This window comes from Mus musculus, chromosome 18, assembly GCF_000001635.26.
Source record: "Mus musculus strain C57BL/6J chromosome 18, GRCm38.p6 C57BL/6J".
NCBI classification, from domain to species: domain Eukaryota; kingdom Metazoa; phylum Chordata; class Mammalia; order Rodentia; family Muridae; genus Mus; species Mus musculus.
Genome location: NC_000084.6, coordinates 63,785,589 through 63,807,008, shown reverse-complemented (window position 1 = coordinate 63,807,008; position 21,420 = coordinate 63,785,589). Strand labels below are relative to the sequence as shown.

At 39.3% G+C, this 21,420-nt stretch overlaps 1 protein-coding gene across 3 annotated transcripts in view; it reads right to left on the bottom strand.

Moving 5' to 3' along the window:
* The window catches only part of Wdr7 (WD repeat domain 7), a 281,263-nt gene that overhangs the window by 182,752 nt on the left and 77,091 nt on the right, over window positions 1–21,420 (bottom strand). For 2 of the 3 annotated variants that reach the window (XM_006525478.4, NM_001014981.1), the window contains exons 17-19: window positions 15,118–15,213; window positions 12,666–12,784; window positions 10,728–10,851 (exon numbers count right to left, since the gene is read on the bottom strand). In XM_006525478.4, coding sequence (XP_006525541.1) covers window positions 10,728–10,851; window positions 12,666–12,784; window positions 15,118–15,213 — 339 coding nt within the window. The remainder of the gene's footprint in view (window positions 1–10,727; window positions 10,852–12,665; window positions 12,785–15,117; window positions 15,214–21,420) is intronic. The other variant, NM_001360837.1, reaches the window with a different exon arrangement.

Genomic DNA, 21,420 nt, shown 5'->3' with positions numbered 1-21,420 from the left:
AACAAAGTCTGCAAATGCCATGTACAATGGATCCTTTAAAATATATATTCATATTAAAATATGCTTAATAAACACACTAAGAGCAGTTAAATCCGCAGAACAACATCACTAGAGAATAGCAAAGAACAAATACTATTTGTAAAAAAGCAGAGGAAGAGAGAGGGGAGAAAAAAAAAGGTATTAAGGTAGTTGGAGAACTTTAATCCCACAATGTGTAAATAATACTAGAACAAAAACTACCATTAGCTATTACAATTACAGCAAAAAATCATGGCAGCAGGCATGGTGCTGGAGAACAAGCTGACAGCCTTATTCACAAGTAGGAGGCAGACAAAGACAAATAAGTAGGAATAGTGTTAGTTTTTGAAAGCTCACAGCCCACGCCCAGGGACACAGCACCCTATCGCCCAAGGCCCTACCTCCTAACCCTTCCAAAATAGTTCCATCAACGGGAGACAAAGTATTCACACATATGAGCCTACAGGGGCCATTCTCATTCAAACTACTACAAAATTTTTAATTAAACCTCACTGGAATACTTGCTTTATTAGAAAAACCTGTTCTAGTGTTCACAGGAATGTTTTATAAAGTACTTTATTTCCATTAGCATTATAAATTTTGTCTTCAGCAAATCAGCAAGAGAATGATGACACAAATCAATACTATCTTCTTCATAGTGAGTGATCCTAGGTCATTTATTATCACGAAGGCCACTAGAACCTCAGCTAATGATATTACCAGGCATTTCCACTTAAACATCACATTTAAAATAGTCTCCACAGGCTTAAGTGCTTCCAAGCTTACAGACACTAGTGAAAGTGCACAAATATCTCAAAGGAAGCCAGGTACGCCTCCTAGTTGTTTGAGCATAAAGTGCAGATCGAGGAGAAGCCTTGCTCCACTGCACTGAAAGGGGATAGGGACAGACTTTCAAAAGCTAAAAAATGAAGAAATTACCAAAATCATTGTAAGGCCTCAGGTCTTACAAGTAGCTCTGCAGAAGAGGCCCAAAAGGAATGAGATAGAGAATGGCAGGTAAGGAGGCCCAGACTCGGAGGTACCACATGTCCTAACTGCACTACAGGGAACAAGTGGTCCGATCTCCTTATCCTTCACGCTGTCCTTTGTTCCTAGCTGTGGTAAACCGATGAGGGCTCCTTCAGAGATCAGTAGCAGCCTGTCCTCTGATGCTGGTATGGAAGTGCTGATGCTCAGAGGGACCCCATGCACTCACTCAGCTAACACCGAGAGCTCCCAGCCCACGATTTCACAATTCCATTGGGTTCCTTTTTAAACCAAGTCCGAACAACCAACCGACACAAAAATGCTTTTGTTTTTAACTGGCCATTTTACTAGCTCCCAAGACAATTGAATACATAAAAGGAAAGTCACAGAATTATTGAATAATGCTTCAAAAGATGTCAAATAGATGGGATTTCCTTTTAAATAGCTATATATTTAAGTAGAAATTCCATTAGGTTTGTGGCCAAAAACAGATAAGCAAAATCATTTATTGTTGTTAAATAGATTATCAGTCTAGGGTGTTTAAAATTAAGCTCAAGTTCCCTGACACTCTAGATGAAAAAGGGGGAACAAATACCTAATTCCCACTGGACACTGTAAGCAGATATAATATATACTGTACGGTAAATAAATATAGTTCATGTGAAGATAAAACCTTTCTGCCTCCCAGTACACAGAAGGGGTTTAAACATATAGTACTCAGTATAAGATGACTACAATTTCTTCAGATAGTTCTGAAAGAGCCACACACCTTTTAATCCCAACTGACCTATAAGGCAGGAATTCTGTAAGGAGTATTTAATCGGGCTGGAGAGATGGTACAGCGATTAAGAGCACTGACTGCTCTTCCAGAGGTCCTGAGTTCAATTCCCAGCAACCACATGGTAGCTCACAACCATCAGTAATGAGATCTGATGTCCTCTTCTGGTGTGTCTGAAGACAGTGACAGTGTGCTCACATGCATAAAATAAATAAATAAATCTTTAAAAACAAAAGTATTTAATCAAATAATTTTCACTTTATTTCACCTTTGAATTAGCATATTCTCACTTTTAAAAAAGATACCTAGGATGCCACAAACCCCCAAAGAGGTGACCTGGGCAGACACAGAGGGAGGGCGGGCGGCACACAGTGCTTGCTCTGAGGCTCTGTCAGGTATCTTTCCTCTTACAGCATCTGCCTTGGCCACTTCTGCCTTATGGAACAGTAACCACAGTGAGCTTCATTACCCGGCTGCCCTACCCCCACAGCAGTCCAGACAGCAAAACCAGAAATTAGAAAGAAGCCATCAGGAGAGAAATGAAACAGCTCAGTAGCAATAGAAATCCATCACAACTGGCAGACGATAAAAAGACAGAGAAGGAAAAAGTATAAGAAACATAACTTGAAATGCAAAAAGGCTTTACCATGTAAGATGCTCTAGGTTGAGGGGTTGACAGTCAGGAAGCAAGCAGTAGTTACCCCTCAGCATGGCCTGAAATGGAAGCCTCTACTCAGAGTAAATGTCTTAAAAATTCGAGAGTTTTATAAAACTATTTCAACCAAAAAATAGAATTATAAGACTATTCTGAGCACCTAATTTGTAATTTAAAAAAAAAAATCTTAGTATCCAGAAACGTCATTCCCCTAACTCGGTTATCTCAGAAAGTCCCAATTCTTGCAAAACAAATGTAAATATATAAGAGAAAGTAGAAAGGATGGGGGAGGAAGGCTGCCTAGTTTCTGGCCTCAGAGCAGGGGCCAGATTCAATTAAATCATGTGTCAACCCCTCTCTAGTCTCTCCCACCTTCTTTTCACACTGAATCCTGGCACTAGCTGCCTTGTGGAGCACATACGAACATCTGGGATAGTTCACCAGCTACACTTTCCATGTATCTGAAACACACATCACCATCTTATCTTCATGTCTGTTGTTGATCCACCATATTTGTGCTCAGAGTCACCGCTACTTTATAAGCATCAGAAGTGAGATTCCAAATCCAGGTTAGAAATAGGTATTATGGTATGGTCTATCAGAAGTCAAACCCAAAACATTTACTGAACAAAGAAATTCTACTGTTTCCAGGGCTACGTAAAAGAGGAGCCTGACCCTGTCAACCCAACGTGAAAGGAAGCTGAAAAGGAGGGGACTCAAAAGGAACAAAGGATCAAGCTGCCTGATGACATCGGGATGTACTGAACACACGTGTTACACGCTTTCTATCAGTATCTGAGACGATCAACTTACAGATTAATACTGCATTGGCCAGTACTGTATAGCGCACATACTCAAGGAGATTTGTAACTTATGTAATGAGAGTGAGGTTTATGTGGCCAGTGTTTCTGAAGCTGGAAAATACGAGCACTGTGAGCCAGCAGAACACAATGTATGAGAAACAATTACGCCCGTGACCTAAGGCCCCACAGGGTCAATCTGTATTGGAGGCCGAAGGAAATCAGGATCATCAGCCTTGACTTCAGGGAAGTCGCTGACGGGAAGGAAGGGCACAGGCAGGCATCGTTCATAAACCAGCGGGTGCTTGACCTCATAAAAAAGTCAATTATCAAAATGCTACAGTTACAATGTCACACGTAAGAAATATCCAAAAGGAGGCTCTGGAAAACATCTTCAGTTCAAAATAAATCCCAGGCAACATTTATCTTCATCTATGTTGTAATTGAATGGTTTTGAAAAATAACATTAATCCCTATTTAGTAAAATGACTAGAACTCTATAAAAATGTTTAGAACATAAAGGTGGTAGCACACACACAAATGATGACTCATGAAAGATGTACAGTATGCTCCCATGTTGCATTATTTGATGCAGTATTTAGAATAGGGATCACAATACAGCTATCTTTAAATTTCACATTTTTTAAAATATTTACAAAGGATGAAACCATGAATGCTGACTGGTTCAAGACAAAAATGCACCACCGGAAGCATAAGTCACAAGGCATTCAGTACAGAAATTTGCGGCTATCAGGTAAGGCTGACTGCTGTTGCTTCTTCCTCCCTGGTGACTGCTAGTCTAAGGCCAAGGCAGTAGGATAAGAAAATTCAAGCCATCAAAACAAGTACAGAAAGGAAAGGCTAAGCAGCCCGTGCTCGCTGCTTGTACTGGGGCCTCACTACATGGGATGCTTTGCAAAAGGGGTTCACAAATGCTCTCAAAACCCCCAAGAAAGGCAGCTGGCCTTGGCCTATGCTTTCCATTCTCTCACACAAACCCATAAAAAGCTTTTTCGGGCTACCGTCCACCATACCTATATAAAATACAGGGATCAGCAACGTGGCAGGTTGGCATCATTTTAACCCCAGTCCTTCCCCTTCATGACAGTGCAGTTAGAAGCTGCTACCTATACAAGCTCTGGTCCTGATCTCAAAGATAAAGGGGTTATCTCTAGCAGTCAAAGAACTCCTCAGAGATTTTTTTTTAATTAATTAAAAAAAAAAAACTTCTAAAAAAACGGACATAACTTAGGCACTTCCAATATTACTTATGTGATTACTGCAAATCTTTCAATTCTTAGAATGGTTAATTCTAAGAGTATTGATGATAAGTAGTGTACTTTCTAAGAGTCTCATGCCAGAAATAGGTGTTTGTAAAAACGGTGCTTTAAAACTCACAGTGATGTTTGGCTCCACAAACCCTGACAGCAACGGCGGGAGAGGCGTCACTGCAGGCAGGTGGACAGCAGGTGTGGGCAGTCCCGCAGCTGGCTGCATAACCTCCTGGTCCCTTAGGACAGTCGAGCTGTTCGCCAGCCCTCTGTGCTCACTCCTCCTCTGTTAAATGCTTTCTTCTCTTTTAAGACATCAGAATCCCTACCCCTTCAGGAAGCTTCCGATAAAAGAAAGTGTAACTGAGTCTACACTCAGTCAGCACTACAGTCTAAAGCTGATTAACATATTAGATCAAAAGTTGATAATGTGGAGTGTTTTAGGAGAATATATGACTATTTTCTCCTTCCACAAACACACAAAATTATAGTTAAAGATACAATTCAAAATTTTTTATGATCTTGGGATTTTTAAATTATTCTATTTACTTACATTCCAGTCGTTGCCTTTCAATACCCGCTTCCACAGTTCCTCATTCCATTCTTCCCCCCCCTGAGTGGGTGTTCTCCTGACAACCAGGCCTCCCCCTTCCCTGGGGCCTTAAGCGTATCTTCTCCCACTGAGGTCAGACCAGGCAGACCTCTGCTACATATGTGCCAGGGGCCTTGAACCAACCCGTGTATGGTGTATGCTCCTGGTTCGTGGCTCAGTCTCTGTTAGCTCCCTGGGGTCTGGGTTAGTTGAGACTGCTGGTCTTCGTATGGGGTGGCCCTCCCTTTCAGCTTCTTCAATCCTTCCCCTAATTCAACCATAGGGGTCCCTGACTTCAATCCAATGGTTGGGTGTAATTATCTGTGTCTGTCACAGTCAGCTGTTGGCAGGGCCTCTCTGAGGACAGCCATGCCAGGTACCCGTTTGTAAGCGCATCATAGCCCAGCAGTGTCAGGCCTTGGTGCCTCCAAACCCATGAGACGGATCTCAAGGTGGACCAGTCAAGGTGGACCTCCTTTCCTTCAGTCTCTTCTCCATTTCTGTCCCTGCAGTTCTTTTAGACAGGAACAGCTCTGGGTCAGGAATTCTGACTGTGGGGTAGCAACCCTTACCCCTCCACTTGAGGCCCTGTCTATCTTTAAGTTCCCTTTTCCCGGCATTGGGCATTTTTGTTAAGGTCACTCCAAATGAATCCTGTTAGTGTCTCACCTCCCAGGTTTCTAGTACTTTCTAGAGGGCCTTCCCTCCACCTCCCACTCCCCAAGGCTGCTTATTTCCATTCATTCTCTTGGCCCTCTAGGCTTCTCTCCTGTCCCCTCCCCCCATATATGGTCCTGATCCCCCTTTCCCTCCCATCTCCTGTCTTCCACCCAAATCCCTCCCTTCCTCTGCCGCCCCCTTAATTATTCCCTTCCCCTTCTAGCGGGATTGTGAAGCCTCCTCACTTAGCCTTTCTGTCTGTTTCACTTCTCACAGTCTGTAGGGTGGATCCTGGGTATTCTGTACTTTTTAGCTAATATCCACTCATCAGTGAGTACATGCCATGCATGTCCTTTTGGGTCTGAGTTACCTCACTCAGGATGATATTTTCTAGTTCTATCCATTTGCCTGTAAAATTCGTGATGTCCTCCTTTTAGTAGTATTCCATTGTAAAAATGAACCACATTTTCAGTATCCATTCTTCGGTTGAGGGATATCTAGGTTGTTTCCAGCTTCTGGCTATTACAAATAAGGCTGCTATGAACATGGTGGAGCATGTGTCCTGGTGGTATGGTAGGGCACCTTTGGGTATATGCCCAAAAGTGGTATAGCTGGGTCTTCAGATAGATCTATTTCTAATTTCTGAGGAACCGCCAGATTGATTTCCAGAGTGTTTGTACCAGTTTGCAGTCCCACCAGCAGTATAGGAGCGTTCCTTTCTCCACATCCTCAGCAGCATGAGCGGCCACTTGAGTTTCTGTTTTTAGCCATTCTGATTGGCGTGGGGTAGAATGTCAGGGTCATTTTGATTTACCTTGCTCTGCTGGCTAAGGACTTTGAACTCTTGTTTTAAGTGCTTCTCAGACATTTGATTCAAAGTTTAGGTAATCAAGCAATCACATAACTTTTGAAGTACTCAAAAATAGTATACTCAAGGGGAAAAATTAATTACAAAAAGGGAAATATTTAAATTTCCTTAAGAGCAAACTACTTTTTAAATTTTTAAACAGTAAGAAATAGCAAAGATGAATTTCCTAACAGTTGTTTTTCTGCTTCATTTTGTGCTGCAGTTAAAGATAACATGACTGGGGAAGACTCCATTTTATAGTAGTTCCAGGCAACCCCAGGGTCTAGTCTATTTATTCTTCACATCTGCCCTCAGTTAAGATCTAAAGAAACTGGAGAGAGCCAGATAGAATAAACAGAGAGTAAGAAAAAATGAATTTCAGAATCTAGCAGTCACTTAAGTGTCTGAAGGACCCGCAGACAATTTTTCAGTGCCTTTAGCCTATTACCTCAGGTGAAAGAAAACAAGCTACAGAGAACAACAACAGCATCTACACTACCTGGTTATAATGGCAGTTACAGTAAAAAGCACAGACCTTTCAAGTGCTTAGCAAAAGTCTCATACAGAGAAAGTTTGCAAATAGTGATTGTCACCCTACCCTCAGTGTAAGTTACCCTCCCTGGGCCGTAACTGACAGACTCACAGCACAGGCATGTCTACAGCTGCTTTGTGGGATAGTCCTCTGCCTTCAGTTTAGTACTATATGCATACACATAAATATTTGTATATACATAAATAAAATTATATAGCCATATATTTTGTATATTTTATACATTATATATAAATGTATAAAATATATGATATACTAAGATATAATATATAATATTTATACAATATATACTATTTATAATTTATATATAATATTTATATGTATATACATATAAATATTATATATATGAACGGAGAGAGAGTGTGTGTGTGTATTTGTGTGTGCGTGTGTTTGCATATGTATATATGGGGGGCCACTATGTTGAGGGCAGTCATGCTTTCCCACTAAACAAGGAGCTCACTGATTGGTTAGGACACAGGAATTCTCCCATCTCTGCTTCTCAAAGACAAGGAGATCTACCTGCGCCATCTCCGCAGACCCTTGAGGATGTTCTGTGCAGTGAGTGTTATAACACAGAATCTACTTTCTAAGGGTAATGCTCATATCAAAAACTGCGAGCATGTTTCACATTATTCAAATATTTAAAAGGTAGATGTGTTTTCATTCTGCCCTTTTCTCTCTTTCTTTCTTTCTTTCTTTCTTTCTTTCTTTCTTTCTTTCTTTCTCTCTCTCTCTCTCTCTTTCTTTCTTTTGTTCTCTCTCTCTCCCTTTCTCTCTCTCTCTCTTTCTTTCTTTCTTTCTTTAACTGTATGTTCTGAAAACTTACTTTCATTTTATTTATTTTATTTGTTAATATATTTTATTTTATTTAGTGGTGCTGGGGATCAAAACTAGTAAGCACTCTACCACTAAAGTCACCAGCTATAAAATTTTTATTTAAAAATTGTAAAAAAGAACTTTAAGGCTAATATATTAAATGACGTGAACACGTGTTAGAGGTCCTAAGTTACTTTCCTTGGGGGAAGGAAAGTTTATTCTGGCTTCAGTGATGCCAAGCAGTCCTGGCAGAGAGGTCATGCTACAGCTGAGCCACTCACATCATGGCAGAGAGGAAACAAAGAAAAACTCTGAAACTCGGCTGAGTCCCTGGGTTGGGTTTTGTTGTCGTTATTTGGGTTTTGTTGTTGTTATTTGGGTTTTGTTGTTGTTTGCTATTACTGCTGTTGCTGTTATGATTGATGTTGGCATTGGTATTCTGTCTGTACTCCACCCTCACAGTTACCTGTCAGCAGCCAGGTATGTGCCTCCCCATAGTTACCTGGCAACAGCCAGGTAGGCATGGCCCACTATAAAAGGGGCTGCTTGGACCCTCCTCCCTCTCTTGTCTCTCTTAGTCTCTTGCCTCTTACCTCCTTGTTTCCCTGTCTCCCAATTCCCTTCTCCCCTCTCTCCACGTGGTCATGGCTGGCCTCTACTTCTCTACTCTCTCCCTCTCTCTGCTTTTCCCTGCATCTAGTCATAAAAGAACACACATGATATGCAGTCACTGATAAGTGGATATTAGCCCAGAAGCTCAAAACACCCAAGATACAATTTGCAAAACACATGAAACTCTAGTATCTCCTAACTCCCCTCCCCATGCCCTGACTAAACTCTATTCTATACTATACAGTCCTGTCGGCATGGGCCCACTGAGGCACCCCCTCCCCCCACACCCAGATAGAACATATTCTTATACTCTTTCTCTTTTTATGATCACAACAACCATAGACAAGAATAATATTGTTTTTTAAAATTTTATCTTAAAGGTTATAGAAATTTACTCAATAAACATCTGGTACTCAAATCGAAAAAAAAGTTTAATTATGATATATCATGTCATGTGAATATGTGACCACACTTCTCTCAAGTATTTATTTACTGAGCAAATCAATGCTTACCGTGAGTTGGTGCCAATCTGTACACCTACCAAGGGTCAACTCACTCCACTAAGACTCTGTGAGCCTCCTATCATCTCGATTTTTAACTGAAAAGATGGAAGCTCATAACACCTTGGTAAAGTCCCCAAGGTCACACGTCTCAGGGGAGCACAGCTGGCCTGGCACTCAGCTCCACTCTAGCAGTTACACACTTCTCCCAATCTTACTCTTACTTGCTTCTTGGATGGCACATGCGCTGCCATCACAACACAAGATGGATATGATGCGGGTAAACACTTCTCTACATGAACAACTGACTGTGGACAAGGTCTGCTTAAAATCCAGGGTTTCATTGTGTAAAATGCAAGCCCATTTAATGGTAAATTTATTTTTTTAAAAGTTTAATCAAAACTCTATGTTAAAAACTGAAAGTAGCCATGCAGTGGTGGCCCACACCTTTAATCCCAGCACTTAGGAGACAGAGAAACCCTGTCTCAAAACAAAACAAAACAAACAAACAAACAAATAAACAAACCAAAACCTGAAAGTATCTTACTAATGTAGATCAAAATCAAATTTTAATTATTAACCTTTTTTATTTTAAAAAAGTAAAGACTTACACCGGGCGTGGTGGCGCACGCCTTTAATCCCAGCACTCGGGAGGCAGACGCAGGCGGATTTCTGAGTTCGAGGCCAGCCTGGTCTACAAAGTGAGCTCCAGGACAGCCAGGGCTATACAGAGAAACCCTGTCTTGAAAAAAAAAAACAACAAAAAACAAACAAGCAAACAAAAAGTAAAGACTTAAATAAACTGAGGAAACGTTTTTATCAGAGAGGAAAAAAATGATGGTGCCAAGCATAGCCTTTTCCCAAAGCACACTTCACCTAACATCATGAGGACAAAATTGTAACTTTCACAAAGTTCCCAAAAATGCAATAATTTTCCCAATTTGTTTAAATCATAGTCATCTAAAAGACTCCTCAGACACAACTCCTGCCGATTTCCTCTCTTCCCTTTACACACAGGTGAAACTTTACTAGATCTTTGTTTTTCAAGTATTCATGTAATCTTAACTCCACACAGGAGCAGTTTGGATTGTTCTTTTATTTCTTTTCTTTGTTTTTGTTTTTTGTTTTTGTTTGTTTGTTTGTTTGTTTGAGACAGGGTTTCTCTGTGTAGCCCTGGCTGTCCTGGAACTCACTCTGTAGACCAAACTGACCTTGAACTCAGAAATCCTCCTGCCTCTGCCTCCCAAGTGCTGGGATTAGAGGCATGCGCCACCACTGCCCAGCTATGTAATCTTAACTTGTGAAAGGTCTCTATACAAAGCACAAGATCAGTGTGGATCATGTGGAACCCATAAGTCCAAAGAAACAACAAGAAAAGGAAAAAGTTAGGGTTAATTAGGGTAGGGATAATTTTTCTTATTGGGAATTTATTTCATAGAGAGTCAGATCATTAAGTGAATATTTGGTATTTGTTCTATCTTGTTCTTTTTAATAGCCATATTCTAAACTACCAAGATTCAAATAGAGAAGACCAGATTTAAGGACCACTTGTGTTCACTTCAAAAAAGCATGAGCGCTTGACAGTCTGGTACTCTCTCTACAGAGCCCTCCCAAGGTTTTCAGAAAAGCACTAGAACTCACGTGATATGACATGGTCCATATACTGAGGTAAGTAAGGAGCCCAGGTGTCGATCGTCTCCTTCCGTCCTGCCTGCTCAATCCTTCTCAGCTCAGCTAGAAGCAGGGCCTGTGCAGCCTCTCTCACCTAACAGGGCCGCAGCAACAATGAGAGAAAAGAAACATGTCCGTTCCTAAAGTGATGTCCACAAACCAGGAAACTCATAGTGATATAAAATTTGAAAACACATAAATTCCTTCTTTATATAAGAAAGACTATTAATCCAATAATGAAGTAAGTAGTTATAGAATAATTAAATGATGGCATCTTACACGTGATCAAAGATGCTTTCATTCAAAAATACTTTTAAGCCAATGGACAAACATTAAGGATGCTTTCATTTAAAAATATTTTTAAGCTAACGGACAGACATTTAATTAGCTTTATGCTTAAAACTTGATTTTCTAAAGCATTCTTATAATACAGCACTTTCAATTATTAAATTTACATGTAACTATTATTGTTAAAAATCAATGTTGGGAGAATTAAATTGTTTTTCCTTATACCCAATAGAAACGTAACCTAATTTAATGAATTCCTTATATACTACAGTCCTGCTTGGAACTAAGGGAAGGGGATCAGGGCAGGCAAATAAATATGTTTAAGCCATTCACTGAATAATAATGTTTGAGTCAACAGGCCAGAGAGATGACAGAGGGCTCCAAAAAATTATTTCTTGATTTGAAATTTACATTTCACCGAGCCTTTTTAATATTTGTTATCTACTTTATCACATCAACGTTGCCTCAAGCATTGATCCTTTATATAATCAAATAGGTATAAATCCACATGATTCACATATACCTAGACACGAACAAAATGGGCAAATAGATTCCTGCGTAACCTCTTTCAGTTTTATAGAGGGAATCATTTTTCAAAATCATATCAATTTTTCTTCCAATTGGCCATGCAACTTTTTATTTTGCAGTTTAAATTTAGTTATGTTTAGCAGAAATTCCATGGCATGAGCCCAAAGAAGGTAGTCTATTTTTTAAGCAAACTACAAATCAATTTATTTAATTTATTAACTATTTATAACTGAAGGAATAACTCAGCTTCATCTAAAAAAGAGTCTGAGTAAAGCATTCTTTATAAGTATCTTGTCTTTTAAAGTAAATTAAAAATTATTCAATTCAAATCTATGCAAATTTTAGTACGTTTCAGTTCTGCTTGGAGCTGAGTCAACAGAGGCCAGAACAGGCAGGTATCTTAAAGTATTAAGATGTTTCATTCAACAGTAGAACAGACATTCAGAGGGCCCATCAAATTCTTTCTCGGTGACATCATAGCCAATTAGCAAGTGTACACTTGCGTACACCATGATGTTCATGAAGTAACATACCCTAGTGATACGTGTGCTCTCCTGAGAATTACATCATTATCTCTATGTTACAAGTAATCTACAAATAGAATAAGCCAAATATCCAGGGTTACCAAGTTAATAATAGTTGGCATGACATTTAACCCAGCTCTATTATAATTTGGAAGACTTTCTTGTTTTATGTAACATAGAAACCTTCCTTCCATCTGGTCTCTGACTGCTCCCTTGGAAATTTGATGGTAGGGATTGTACCAAATAATCAACCATGGGGAAGGGGTTATATGTCCTTGCATGTGAGTGAACAATCTCTACAGAAACCAACACTTAAGAAATATCTATTCAAAGTATGTGAAACTCTTAATGAAATACTCAATGAATTTTAAGGAAGTAAATAAATAAACGCGCAAGAACCTTTACTGTTTACTTCAGAGATACAGGAGGAAGATGGGACCTGCCTCTGTATCTTCTGTAAAGAGAGGAGTAACTGCTAAAGGCACAGGGGATAAAGTTACTTTTGCTTAAAATTCACACTTCGCTGAATTTGTGAAATAATTGTATCTTCCTTATCACTCGACCTTACCTCCAAGCATCGGTCCTGCCATCTTCGAGCTAGCATCTCCAGGAGAGGAGGCCTGAATCTCTCCAGCCCCAGCAGGTCAGGCAACATAACACAGTGCATGGCGGCTAACTGGCTCCAGCCTATCAAAAGGTGACACAGTGCAGGTGCATTAGACATCTTGGCACTCTACAGTAAATACAAAGTCTTTATTTATGTACACTTTTCAAAAACAAAAAGGGAAGACCCATATGTTATAAAGAATTCTAGTTTAATATTATTATATACAAAATGACATGAAATATATTTTTCAATCATTTATATGTAGACCTATAAGATGTGAAGTTTTTAAAAACCAATGAAAACCAATTGTCCACACAGTTTTGCCAAATTCCCATAGAAAACACATTTCTAAAAAGATTTTCTAAAATAAAGATATTGGAAGATGGCAAAGGATGGAATAAACACACGCAAGAGCTACACATGTGAACTTGTTGTCACGTAAGGGGCATTCACACAGACATCCGCACAGGTCTCACTTGTATGATGCCAACATACCAGCCACAGGCTGTCTTCCCTTTTTGTCAGAGGCTTTAGTTAAGATCATACAATCATTTCTGTTACTACATGAATCAGAAACTTAGTCACAATCAAAGCTGAATTAGCATAATACCAACTTTAAGGAAATGTAAATGAAGACATTCTACAAAATTAAAAACCCGGTAATCCAAATTTCATAGTCTTCACCATCACTGATTCCAACTGGAAGAAAATCAATTTGTTTTTTCCAAATTTCTGATTCTTGATATGAAATCTAATTATAAGAGAAAGACTATCACTATACTAGTATACAGGTTTTATGAGTTATTTCACCTTTATTTTATAAGTGTACAAAACTGTATATTATATATAATATACATTATATATTATAAATTCAATGAATGCCTTATCTCAAATTATGTACAAGGCCATTATTGGCTCAGTATATTGTGCCATTTCCTCCCAAGGATAACATCTCGAGGCAAATAATCAGAACTGGATGAGAAAGCATTTGCTATCATTTATAATGGATTATCTATGAACACAGTATTTTACCAGTTCTGTGTTTTAAAAGAATTAAAACTGCAGTCTTCGAAATTAATAACAAAACTCTACAATAAATTATAAAGTGATCTCTTAAATTATTAAAAAGAGACAAGTCACCTATTTAAAAATTCATCCATTCAATAGGAAATTCTCATCAACAGATAACAAATATGTAATTGTATTAATAAAGGTGATGGATATTCATTTCATTTTGAAATTTACAACACATGGATATATCCATATATACATATGCCATACATATATGGATATATACATAAATTACTCACATGAGTAATCTCTTGATTAGCTTTAATGCCTCACAGACACAGTCTTACTCAACTACTGGTCAGCTAAGCTCTCACACATGATGATCCTTACCAAAGCCTGAGAGTATATTGTAAACTGACAAATAACTATCCTTAAATAGCTCAACAAATATTATTCTAGTTATTCCAACCCAGCCTTCACATACAAGCTTTAGCATAGACCTCCCATAGGGAAACAAAACAAACAATATATTACCATGTTAAGTTCCTATATTTTCTTTCCCAGGGAGTACTTACTACTTGTAACAGGGGCTCTGTGCTTCTCTGGCAACCTAACATTCCCTCTGTTTGAGTGACCTTGCAATATTAGCTTTGGTGAAGAGTCTGAATCATTTAGAGTTGTATTCTAGACTTGGGAAAGCTCCTTCTCTTTATTTTACACAGACTGGTAAACGTTGAGATCACATGGAGACAGCGGCTGAGCCAAGAGAGGACTGAGCAGCAAATATCTGAACAGTCCATTCTCAGTTCCACATCCCCAACGCAGTTCCCATGTGTGTAACTACACAACAAGGATATGCTAGCCCTGCTGAATCCAAAGGCTTAAATTACAGACTTTTATGCCTCTGCCTGAAGCAGGAACAGTAGAAAAGGTGAATTCCTATCAGCTTGCATATCCATTCTGAAGACTTCAAATGAGAGTGAAAATTAACAGACTCACCTTTTACTAGTGCATATAGTAGTATAATGACAGCCCACTGTCTCTCATACACTAAGAGTGCATGTAAAATACGTTTATAATCGTTAATGCCACAAATCAAGTGGCAAAAAGCACTGTGACAATTCAACTTTTAACAAAGACCTCACAGCCAAGACTAGCGTCCCTGCACTCCCATAACAGCGCTCTAGATGACAGCAGACATGTTCTACCCTAGGCGGGAGGGACAGTACATTTTTTTACAACTGGCACCTGGCACTGAGTTCAGCAAATAAGGTTTCAAAATGGGATTCATATGAAATAAAGCAGATGGAGGTATAAATCAGATTAGAAAATAAAAATCAAGAGTAAGTCTACCAGGCCAGAGCAGAGAGGAAAGGGAGAGTCCCAAAGTGAGAGAGAATACCTTCATTTACTAAGAAACAGGTAGGTAAAGCAGGAGAGGCAGAGTCAGAGCCAGAGTGATCAGCGTCAGACCGAGCAGAAACGACAGGCGCAGCGGCTTGCAGAGGAAACAAGGAGAAAGAAAGAGCAAAGGATTGAGGTACAGCGGACTCTGAAAAAAAGCTCAGGGTTAGTGAAGAGCGAAAACACAGTCAGCAAACCATGGTGAACACACAACCGAAAGTGATGCTGTAACTGGAGAGGAGCGCTCATCAGAAAGCGCTGCCAGGATGGGCTGCCTCTGTGCACAGTGACCTCCATGGAGTTCGGCTTCTGCTTAAAGCCACCACCTTTCTGATATCTTAAGTCCACAATACAGCAAATCTTGTACAAAGAACATAACCACACCGCAATGAAAACTACATTAAGAATTAGCAGAAATATAATCCAGTCTTTAAAATGTATCACAGAGAAAATTTTTAGAAGGCCTATGTATCTTCGTAATATTTTTCTAAGTTTATTCTTTAATATTGTATGTGAACCATTTTAAAATATTTCAAAAGAATACTCAATAGAATTTTGATTCTCTGCCCCTACATTTTTAATCTCATTATCAAATATAACAACTTGTAAAGTACATACACAGTGCATTCCATTTAACTCTTCTTAGAAGAATTTTAATATAGCTTCGTTCTGTGTAAAACTATATGCACTAAAACAAATATGAATTTTGTAATTCATATACAGTGGATAAAGCCATCCCTTCCCCGACTCAGGGAAGCTGTACAGCCAGGAAAATGCTGCAGTTTAAATTATCATGTGAAAAATCCAGAGGACCTTAGAGCATACACATTCCACAACGGGAGGTCCATGGTAAGATTTAGGGGCTGCCATTGGACACTTCCTTCCTGTGAAAAAATTACCATATGCCACGCACAAGCATCTTCAAGTTAATTCCTCTCCTCTCTTCTGTCCCTGAGCAGCAATGGGTCTGGGTTCTGAGCAGATGAGGCACTGCCTGCTGAACAGTACATTTGCTTTGCACGCGGTGAGGGCCTTTGTGATGACCGGACAGCTGCAGGAAGCAGCTGTTTCATGATTTCACACGAATGCAGCATCGTGTCACTCAGGCACGTGTGAGGTGCTCAGCAGGACTAAGAGAAGTCTGTGGACAGTAGGAGAATGGGACCAGCTCCATGCCTACTCCACCCATGGAAGTTTTATAGGGGAAACAGGTGCTTTCTTACTGTGAGAGACTTGGGTTTTATTTATTATATTTATTATTTATTTATTATATGGTTATGACTCTATCGTGTTACACTTATGCATTTAATGGTATGTTATGAGATCTAAAAATTCCACTATAATATTTACAAGAATACCAAACACTTAATATATTCCATGGAATATTTCTATTTTTCACTTCTCTTCACTATTTAATTACAAATTCAGCTTAAATGACTGAGATTTACCTCAGTAAAAAGCTAGAAAATGCATTGCTTACTACAGGATTGCCTGTGTGGCTGAACTTCATGCCACCAAAAGTGCTGAGCACCCTGCTCTGAAACTTTTCTGTATGAAATGTGTTCTTAGACAATCTCACCCATGTATATGACACGTTCTTGTCCCACTCCCATCCTGCCACCCCTCCCTTCACTACGGGTCCCTTTCTCACATTCTCTAGAAAACAATGTTAATTTCTGTTTGGTTTCACCCTAACTCTGTAGGTACACTAGAAAGAGAAGATCAGAAAAAAAATTAAAAAAAAAAAAATGAAAGTTCAGTAGTGACTGGTCACTATCAGCTATGTCAAATAAATAGATTTAAACCGTGGTGCTTTCTCAATGCATGAATATTCGAGAGAGAGAATCAGGAGCCTGGCTGGCAGAGCGGCTTGAGTGCACGAACCTGGACTTGATGTTCAACACACGCAACTACGCACAGGAAGAGAGAAAAGACATCCATGGTATTATAATTGTGGAGTCACGTTTAGTGGAAGTGGAAATAGGTGCTTACAGATTTATTCTTTAATAAATCATAGCCGGGTGTGGTGGCGCATGCCTTTAATCCCAGCACTCGGGAGGCAGAGACAGGTGGATTTCTGAGTTCGAGGCCAGCCTGGTCTACAAAGTGAGTTCCAGGACAGCCAGGGCTATACAGAGAAACCCTGTCTCAAAAAACAAAAATAAATAAATAAATAAATCACATGTATACTACTAATCAAGTAATAGAGATTAAGAAATTAGATTTACTAAACTCTAACAGCCTCTGGAGCAACGTAAAAAAATATTTTACTCATACTACCTCACAACTAGACTGGCAAAATCTAGAAATACTTTTACAGTTCACTAAAAAATTAAAACTCTTGTCACAGTTTTTTTCTTTTATAACTGCCCACATATAAAAAAATGTCAGAAAGTAGAAGAAAAAAATATTACTTAAAGTAAAATGTTCAGGGTTTAGCAATAAATCAGAAGCCCTGTGGATGAATATTGAAGATTCCTAGCATAAATCATGTCTGCTCTTCTGATGACAGCAGATAGGCGGCATGTCACCATTCTCACAGAACGGAAGGAAGGGTGAAGAGCTGGGAGGTCTGGTATTTTGCCAGGCAGGGCCATTTAAGAAAGTACTAGTCCTGAGCCTCCTCAGTTGTTCATTGCCATGGAAACTAGATCATTAGAGCAAGCTCAGGCAACAAGACATGCTTGTATTTGCTCCAGCTTTTCTTTAAATAGCAGAAGCGCCAGTAATGGTGGTGCACGCCTTTAATCCTAGCACTTGGGAGGCAGAGGCAGGCAGATTTCTAAGTTTGAGGTCAGCCTGGTCTAGAGAGTGAGTTCCAGGAAAGACAAATAAATAAATAAATAAATAGATAGATAGATAAATAAATAAATAAATAAATAAATAAATAGCAGAAGCATGGGTTTTCAACATTATAACATCTATGCTTTCTATTTTTAAATAGATCTTTCCTCATTCAAGGTTGATTATAAACTCCATCTTTCCTCTACTGCTACTGTGAGATAAATAACATGTATGGGACAGAGATTAACATTTTGAACGACAAAGGCTCTAAGGTCTAAATCTCAATAGCCTTCCAGGGTATATACCCAAAGAGTACCTAAACTTTCACAAAGAAAAAAAGAGCATCTAAAACTATAGAAAAATAAATGCAATGCCTTAGAAGGTAAAGTAGTTTTTTTAAAGCTTAACACAGGAATGATAAAATTATTTAATACTGAATAGCCCTTTCAAATGTTAATGGCAATTATAATGCTAGGGAAAGGGGAGAAGAAAGGAAGGGGGAAGGGAGGGAGAGTGGGGAAAAGAAGAGAAGGAGGGGAGGGAGAGAGCAAAACAAGGTAAATAGAAAAACTTTAGAAATTAGGAATTGATGAATCACCAGCCACCATGTACCTACCACGAAGATCTTCTGCACTAGGCCTAGCATTTGGTGCGGCATCTTGAGGGCACATTTCCCTTTTCAGCTCACCTTTATGTCTGTGTGTTTATATGCTTTGAACAAATGGCATCTGCTCATCTTTAAGTCCACACAGAGTATTTAAGACAGGTCATTAATGGGGTCTTTTCTCTTTCCCTAAGATCTAACTGAAGTGCCAGCTAAGCAATGTATGGAGAGTGGAGTACAGGTCTGTCTGTCATCCCAGCATGAGGAGGAAGGTAAGGATCAGCAGCCGGAGGCCATCCCTGACTTTACTGCAACTTGGAAGCAGCCTGATCCATGTGAGACCCTGTCTCAAAGAACTCAAATGAGACAATGTAACATCTCCCTTGACTAGACAGACTGCACATTCAGGGCCCCCATGCAAATGTCCCGAGTAATACAGTAGCTTGCTGTGAATGTTATAACAATGTGAAACAGAAACTTTAAATTGCTTCTCTAATGCCTTTTGTCATGAAAAATCCACACTTACTATTTCCTAGTTCACAAGAGATAATGGAAATCTATGCTGATTAACCTATTATGAACGTATGTATGGTGACATGAAGGCAATACTGTAGTGCAGATCATTAACCATTTTCTTGTTGGACTCAGATGTAAATTGACCAGTGATCTTCCACTCACCAACTCCACTGTCCCACCAAGCATGATATGTACCACGCCCAGAAACACTGAATTACAAAGTTCCCAACTTTGCCCCTATCTGCTGAGTAGTTACCATCTTGAAATATCCAGTTAGCATGTCCAGACAAATTCTTCCTGTCTTCTCAATGGACCCTGGATTGCTAGGCTCTGGGCCATTGGGTTGTTGCTTACTCTTCTAATTTGATTACACATATATTTCAATTACTTGATAAGAATAAGTACACAAAAACCTAGTTTTATAAGTCTAGAAATGCTTAAAAATATTACCAATCAAACTTTGTATTTGACTGAAAATTTGGAACTATGACCAAAAACTTGTGTAAAAAAGTCTATTCTAGTTTGTTTGTTTGTATTGTTATCTGATTTTATTCTCTCTTTCTTATTATTTGGATGAATGACTGTTTTCTAATGAGAGAGAGAGAATGGCTATAGATTTGGGTGGGTGGGAGGACCTAGGAGGAGTTGGGAAACTGGAAATTACTGTGATAAGAATATATTGCGTAAAATATCTGTTCTCAATTAACTAATTAGCTAATTAATATTTTCAAAGCCGTGTTTGCAGAGACTCACTGCATCATTAGAAGAGCATAACTGTGAGGAAGCTGAAATGTTCCAGTCCACAGGCTGGTTGCCTCATCCTGCCCACTTCTAGCCCTCTGGACTGCACATGCCTTGCCCATTTCTTTGTCTGAACTAACATGTAGGAATCTATTAACTCAGCAGCCCACTGGCTTCTCACACCAAACGGATGCTGAGGCTGTGGCCGGACAGTATCTTGGAGCTATAGAGAAGTTCACCCTGTCTCACCTGAACCATCACTCTGATGACGCACCAGTGTACTCTACACTTGTCGTGACTTATGGCTTACTTGGTTCTGTAAAACTATAAAACTATTTCTCTACTGGAACAAAACGTTTGGGGTAACGAGAATCATGTTCCTGGACAACCGCCACAAAACTAGCTCTTACTGCTGTTAAGATGAAAGCTGTGGTCTTGACTCCACAGCAGCTACGATCATTTCAAATACAGTATATGTTTGCTGAAGCAAGTATAACTACTACAAATAGTTACTTATTCAAATCTGGAGGCTTGTGTGTGTGTGTGTGTGTGTGTGTACGTACTTTTGAAACTTCCTGTTTCTGGATACCCTGCATACTTACATAAGTAAGTCCCTGTATTAAGTCACTGCAATGGTCTTGGGAAACCGTACTTCAGTAACATACTTATTTATCATCTAGACATGTTTACTTAGATACTGAGTAACAAACTAGGAAGCAATGGATAACTGAACAGTCAAACACCATTAAGCCAAAAAAAAAAAAAAAATCTCTATGAGAGAATTAAATAACTAATGTGTGTTGGGTGTACAAGCATACAGATGGCAGAAAGAATTAAGGATCTACTGTTTCAGAATGCATTAACAACCCCACTGTGATGGAAGGCAGGTATATCAAGGCAACAACAGATCAAGAAGCTTACGAGTTTAAAAACCATAGGAGCAGTGTTGGAGCAATGGCTCTGTGCTTAAAATCACCTGCTGCTCTTGCTTAGGACCCTAGGTTCAGTTCCCAGCAGTCACAAGGTGGCTCACAAAGGACCCAGAAGCCTCCTCTAGCCTCTGTGGTGCAGCTACACAGAATCAGGCAAAAATTCACACATATAAAATAAAAATAAATTTAGAATATTCTTAAAAATAAAGTACTGTCACTTCATCTTCAAATCATCACTAGTTCCCACCAGAACTGAAGTGAGGTCAGATACAACACCGTAACTGTAGCTGGAGACTTAAACGAAAATCTATTTTAAAACATCTTCACTACTAACACCAAAAATCAGTAAGTGGGAGCTAGAGAAATGGCTCAGTGGTTGGGAATCTGTATTGTTCCTGTGGAGGCCCCAAGTTCAATTCCCATCACCCACAACAGGCAGCTTGTAACTGCATATAACTCCAGCCCCAGGGGATGCCCCTAACCTTCGGCACATGCACATGTACAGACACACACACATGTACACGTAAATAAATAGTAATATAAATTTTTAGATCGATAGACAGACAGACAGACAGACAGACAGAAAGACAGAAAGAAAGACAGAAAGAGGGGAAGGGAGGGAGGGAGGAAAGGAGGGAGAGAGAGAGAGAAAGAAAGACAGACAGACAGACAGACAGACAGAGCGAGTCCTCTAAGCCCGAGAATGAGGGATAAATAATTCATT